Raw genomic sequence first — 5,902 nt, forward strand, 5'->3', positions numbered from 1 at the left:
TGATACTAATTGAGTATACACTTCGAAATAGGCAAGACTTTAACCGTAATACATTAAACCAACAGAGGACAAATGAAAACCTAGGTGGTAAATGGAACTTAACATTGATTACTTTTCAACAAACAGTGACGACATTACAAGATAGGCAGTGCGCTTTCAGCTTATCATGCACAATTAACTAACGCAATCATTGAATTAGGTGATAGTATCTTTACCATATATACCAAATTCTAGATAATTTAGACATCAAAAGGTACGTATTTATTTATGTTTTTATCATAACATTACACAATCAAATAGACTGTCTAATGACGTTTCAATTAATTTTGTAATTATATGAAATTCGTAACTTGATTTATATCACAAATCAGACGCATGAGAATTTTAAGCCCCCAATTAGATTGACAAAATTTAACACACAAAAAAGTCTATTAACCAACGCAAGTATACCAAGACCCTATGTTTGGCACATTTAATACTTACAAAGTTTCCACCTGAAAAAGAACTTCTTTTCCATGACGACCAAGAATATAGAAAAGAGGCTCTGAGTTGTGGATGCCATTCAATACATAAGGTCTGGCTTTAACTATTTTAAGTATTTTTCGTACACAAAACATATTCCGTAGAGTTAACTGCAAGAGAGCTCAATGACAAACCTTGGCACTGAATAGTGTTTATTTCTGGCCCTTTCATTTCTATCCCATCATCATCCAGCAGAACCACACCTGATGAAGTTATCTTAAAAGGGAAAGCCAGAGGAGGTGATATGGGAGATTTTGCTAACTTAATAAACCTTTGACCTGCGAGGATTTAACTTTTCAAATCAAATATTTAACACAGACAAGAATCATATATTAGGATAAGTATATGGTGGTTAGTGAAAGTTGTTAGAAAGTAAGAATCCAAAAAAAATTATGTGTATTGCGTCGGTTAGACCCAATTGTTTTTGTTGACCATTTAGAAATTGCATTATACTAGTACCAGACCTAGACACCCATACAAATTTGGTTTTCATCTTTTTTATTGCAAGATATCTTTATATGTTGTTTAGAACCTAAAATAAGGTGATATAAACGACCAAAATCATTAATATAAATTTGGGTATACGGTCGTCAATGTTGTGTCAAAATTACTCAGACCCTCCATGGTAAATTCTAATATCGTGCTTCATCCCTAACTCTTTTTCCTCTAAATGCTATATTTTGCTTTCCTGAAGCTTTTATCACTTAAATATTTTTTAACCAAAACTTATCAGAATTTCAACTAAGAATGGACACATTTAATAAAACACATCTGCATAACATTCTATTATACATAGTGACGGGTGATTAAAAAATGATTAATCACCAATTTATATAGATTCAAACAATAACGATTTAGAAGACTCCAAGTACAACTGAACTTGTTATCAAGTAATGCGTACTAGGTGTCTTGGAAGTCATTCCCGTGACTCGAATTTCCAACCTCCACTGAAATCCCCACCCACTCCAACAATTTAAGTCGAGGTGGTATCTAGATAATCACTTACAAAAAAAATACATAATAAAATCAAGAGGACTCAAATCATTGCAAATTAACCAACCTGATCTGGCTTCAAGTACAAGACGGATGGTCACAGCATGAGCCCAGTTAATTCCCAATGCAGCAACCAGATGAGAATCATATGTAGCAGGGTTATCTTTTATTATAGAGCGGCTTTGTGCTGTTTAAAAGTACAATGAAACGTAAATCTAATAGTTCAAAGCTACCTAGGCCCTGATGGCTAATTTAAGCAACTAAAAAAGCAAGATTTTATTGGAAAAGAAATTAATATCTTCTTTCCCAATAAAAAACATATCTCTTTTAGGTTCTCAAAATCATCTGATCCGAAATATAATTTATTTTATCATACCTTGAAAGGAATATATGCGAGATTCATCACCAGATTGAGATCTTACTTGATTTGTCAATACAACTGGAATTCGTGAAAATTCTGCAAGTGACCTGAATACCTTCTAAATCAGTACCTCAACGAAAAAGCATGCACTTCCTAATTGAAAAATTATCACAAGTGACAGTCGACAAGCTGGTATGGTTCATACTTGATAAAAGAAACATGCCAACCCAATGCTTGTTGTCTAGAGGTCCCACACTCATGCTCACTGAACAAGAAAATTGAAGAATTCTAACGCATGAGACATTAATGACCGAAAGGATATTATAAAAATAACTACAATTTTGCTGAACCTTCAAAGTGAGCATCCTCGACATATGATCCACAATCAATGACAAAAATAGTTAAGCTCACCCTAATACTAGAGCAGCCATGCTATCAATGATGAGCAATTTCACTTGTTGCTGGAGGAGTGATACTTTGATCTGGTACAAACTGGCAGTGTTAACACGTCATTTAATATATTAACAGTTTGAGTTGTCTGATAGAAACCTAGAAAGAAATAAAAAGGAGCTACAAGCCAACGACATATCTTCTATCAAAATCTGCAGCATGTTATATGTAGCGAGTTTGACAGTGAAAATTTGTAGAGTTTGGTAAAGAGCATCATGAATCAGACACAGCCTAAAGAAGAGCATAAATGCAATTGTCATGTCTAGTTCTAGTCTACCAATAAATTAGTGAGAGCTTTGCTCCTTGATAAGTTTACTGAAGAGTTTTTAAAATCAAAGATTCTACAAATAGTAAGTCCCTAAAAAACAGGCATTTTGTCAAACGAGGGGCAAAAAGACAGTCCTCCTGATAGAGTAGGTCTGATGTATTAGTAACCCATCCAATGCAACTGCAGAGAGGATAAAATCATATTTATGAACAAAATCAAAGACATTGACTAAAACCGTCTAGTAGCACTCCTGTCAATTCTGAAGGCTAATCTAATCACGATACACCATTTCCATTTAAATGATATGGATGGAGCATAATGTAATACCTCATACATATGTAACCTATAGTAATTAACAATGATTGCATCCTTTTGATTATATCAAAACAACCCGGTCTTTCTTCACTTTTTTACAAAGAGCAAAACCATTAATTATCCGTTTTGCTTTGCCTTTCTAAATTAAAGCCTCGATACTTTTAATGTCCATTCTCTAGTATTCATAATTTTCTCTAAACTATTGCAAGAACTTTTGAAGACTGCGCAGGTTTTCTTGTACAAGAATAAACTTCAGTAAGTTTTCATCTTTTGAACCTATTAATAAAGTAGATAATTCTCTTATAGTTCTTATGTATCAATCTGTATTCTGTTGACCGTCCTTGCTGTTGGAGAGACTAACTAAAAATAAATAGAAGAGATCCGCACCTCTCAGCAAATTCAGAAAGTGATGTAGGACGCAAAATCAGGATTCTGCCAGCCATCTGCTATGTGTCAAGTAAAAAAGATACTCATCAAGTTCGAATTACATAGAAAACCCATTAACCCGCACAAGAAATGAAACAAGTGAAACAACCTGCATACCTCCTGTGCCATTCCCTTCTTAAGAAATATTTCAGGAAAACTGTTTATTCCAATCTCTATCAATCTGGATAAAAAAAAAGTAAATTCAACACGGAAGATAATATACCATAATTTTTTTTCTTCCATCAATACACATAGCAGTAAATAAAATCATACAATTGAAAACAGTACATTGCTTGCAATGCAAGCTTCAACTACCTTTTTGACCTAAACTTGGATTCAATATCAATATATATAACACGACCATCTAAGCCTCCACAACTAGCTGGCAGCGAAGCCAGCAGTGACAGCTTCAAGCAAAACTGTGACATAAAATCCATCTAGCATGGTTAATGGTTACGGAAAATATTCCCCCTTTTCACCACAATCCAAATCTGAAATGCATCCTGGTATGAGTTTAAAATGTTAAATGTTGCAAAACCAATCATATACCTGTGTTTTGCCAATTCCTGCTGGACCAACCAACTCTGTCAAAACACCAAAAGGTAAACCGCCGCACAACGCTTCATCCAAACCTTTCAAACGAGTGGGAAGATGACCGGCCAAAGTCTCGTTGCGTACTCGCTGCTCCAGCAGTAGTAACGCCTATTACAGTATCTCCAAAACATTTAGTAATTCCTCAACAGATTGGCAAAAATAACAGAAAAATCAAAGAGGAAAGTGTGTAGAATATGTACAGTTTGACACGGTGGACACACGACTTCGCTAACATGCGCCATTGCGGATGTTACTTCTTCCTTCCCAACGTCCAACAGTTCCATCAACTCAAATTCAGTGTGAGACAATGCATCCTGCAATTTCAAGGAAACAAATAAAAACAATAATAATTGTTACTTTCAATTGAAGCGACGTTCGGAGAAAAAAAAAATGAAGTTCTAATCGATGGTTCAAGTGACAAACGAAGATCCAAGCTATTTAGGTTATGCATATAAACGATAGGTGATAAGACAAAAGGCATTTTGAACGATAGATTAAGTTGAATTCGTGAGAAACAGAATGCGGCAAGCGATTAGGGTTTGGTATGATAGGAAATGGAAAATGGCAGTGTGAGATGTGAATAATAGCAATGTTAGTGAGGAAAAACGAAAATGAGATTTCGAAAGAAGGTGGAAATGGATACCTTGGCGGTGATGATGTTGCGAGCAGTGAAGATATTGGCTATGGATTTGGGCAATCCCATCTGGTTGATGAGCTTGTTCGCCATTTTCGCTCCTTTCCTCTTTCTCCAGTTCTCCCATCCTTCCCGCCAAAACTAGACACTATATTTGCTCCAACATAGATTTTCATGAGTTTGATTTCTTTTTACGATAAGATATTTAAAAAAAAAAACGAATTTTCATATTTTTTATAATTAGGTAATTTCAGATTTTTTTAGTAAGAATTAAAAAATATTTTTTTACAAAAATTCATTTTTTTAATATTGCGATAAATTTCACTCTAACCAAAATCACGATAAAGATCAAGACGTCACTGGTTAAACATTTTTATTTTTATGTTAGTAAATTCTTTTCTTCTTTTTCTTTGATTATCATCGTGAAGATAATTTGTAAACACAAATATCAATCGATATTGTCTAGAATTTCTTTTGGGTCAATATTAACAACAATATTGATTAAATGATGTCAAATACAATTTTTTAAATCAACATCTACATATATTATTGTTGGCGAATACACACATGTTATTGTATTATTGTACTACGTTCACATTTATTTTCAAGAGATTTAAATTAAGATCAATATTAAATATATAGTTAATTTTTAAAATAGTTGTTAAATATAAAATTAAAAAAAATAAAATATGTAAAAAAATTTAAAATGACGATTTAAGATAAAAGTGGTATTTAGAATAACAGTTAAAAATAAATTATTTATAAAATAATTAATTTTTAAAATAATTAAAAATAAACTGATTTCATGAAATTGAAAAAAAATAGAATTTCTTTTATATATTGTTATAGATACATTTTAGTTTATTTCATTTAGATTTTTTTAACTTATATCAGAATAATTTCTCAATTAACATACAATTATAAATTTTTTATTAATATTAATAAAATTATTTTTTATCTGTGTCAACTAAGATTTTTTTTATTCTTTTAATAATGTAAATTAAAGTTTTAAGTTCGTGTTAAAATAAAATATTTTATAATTAACCGGGTTGGATTTATCTATAATGATGCATGATACGGCTCGTGATCTCACGTGTTGCTATTGTCGTGGTGTTGTTGCTCTGATGAATTCAATAGAGGTTTCAATATAGTGCGTACTCAATTCCATATTATTCACAATTCAACAAAATTGATTCTTTATTTTTGGATTAAATATATATTTTTTTTCTCAAATTTGAAATTAGTTCCTTTTCAAAATTTTATATCAATTTAATCATTATCTTTAGAAATATACGTGAATTTAATCTTTCTTATCAAATTTTGTTAAACTTATTTAACA

At 32.0% G+C, this 5,902-nt stretch overlaps 1 protein-coding gene across 1 annotated transcript; it reads right to left on the minus strand.

The window, feature by feature from the left end:
• Nucleotides 1–380: 380 nt before the first annotated feature.
• RAD51B (DNA repair (Rad51) family protein) lies at nt 381–4,716 on the minus strand. Its single transcript, XM_028071561.2, has 11 exons — nt 4,573–4,716; nt 4,130–4,243; nt 3,885–4,037; nt 3,651–3,754; nt 3,453–3,516; nt 3,297–3,352; nt 2,288–2,368; nt 2,082–2,141; nt 1,892–1,983; nt 1,583–1,702; nt 381–800 (listed from the first exon to the last, which is right to left on the minus strand). The coding sequence occupies exons 1-11, from the start codon at nt 4,654–4,656 to the stop codon at nt 592–594; spliced, it is 1,137 nt and encodes a 378-aa protein (XP_027927362.1). The 5' UTR covers nt 4,657–4,716; the 3' UTR covers nt 381–591.
• Nucleotides 4,717–5,902: the final 1,186 nt, after the last annotated feature.

This window comes from Vigna unguiculata, chromosome 5 (genome assembly GCF_037176805.1).
Source record: "Vigna unguiculata cultivar grain cowpea cultivar isolate G323 ecotype 2 chromosome 5, ASM3717680v1, whole genome shotgun sequence".
NCBI classification, from domain to species: Eukaryota; Viridiplantae; Streptophyta; class Magnoliopsida; order Fabales; family Fabaceae; genus Vigna; species Vigna unguiculata.

Excerpts from the sequence above, each read along its gene's own strand:
- RAD51B (XM_028071561.2), bottom strand. The coding sequence starts at position 4,656 with ATGGCGAACAAGCTCATCAACCAGATGGGATTGCCCAAATCCATAGCC. Across the intron at positions 4,244-4,572 it reads GCAACATCATCACCGCCAAG|GATGCATTGTCTCACACTGA; the intron begins GTATCCATTTCC and ends TTGAAATTGCAG. Across the intron at positions 3,353-3,452 it reads AGAAGGGAATGGCACAGGAG|ATGGCTGGCAGAATCCTGAT; the intron begins GTATGCAGGTTG and ends GACACATAGCAG.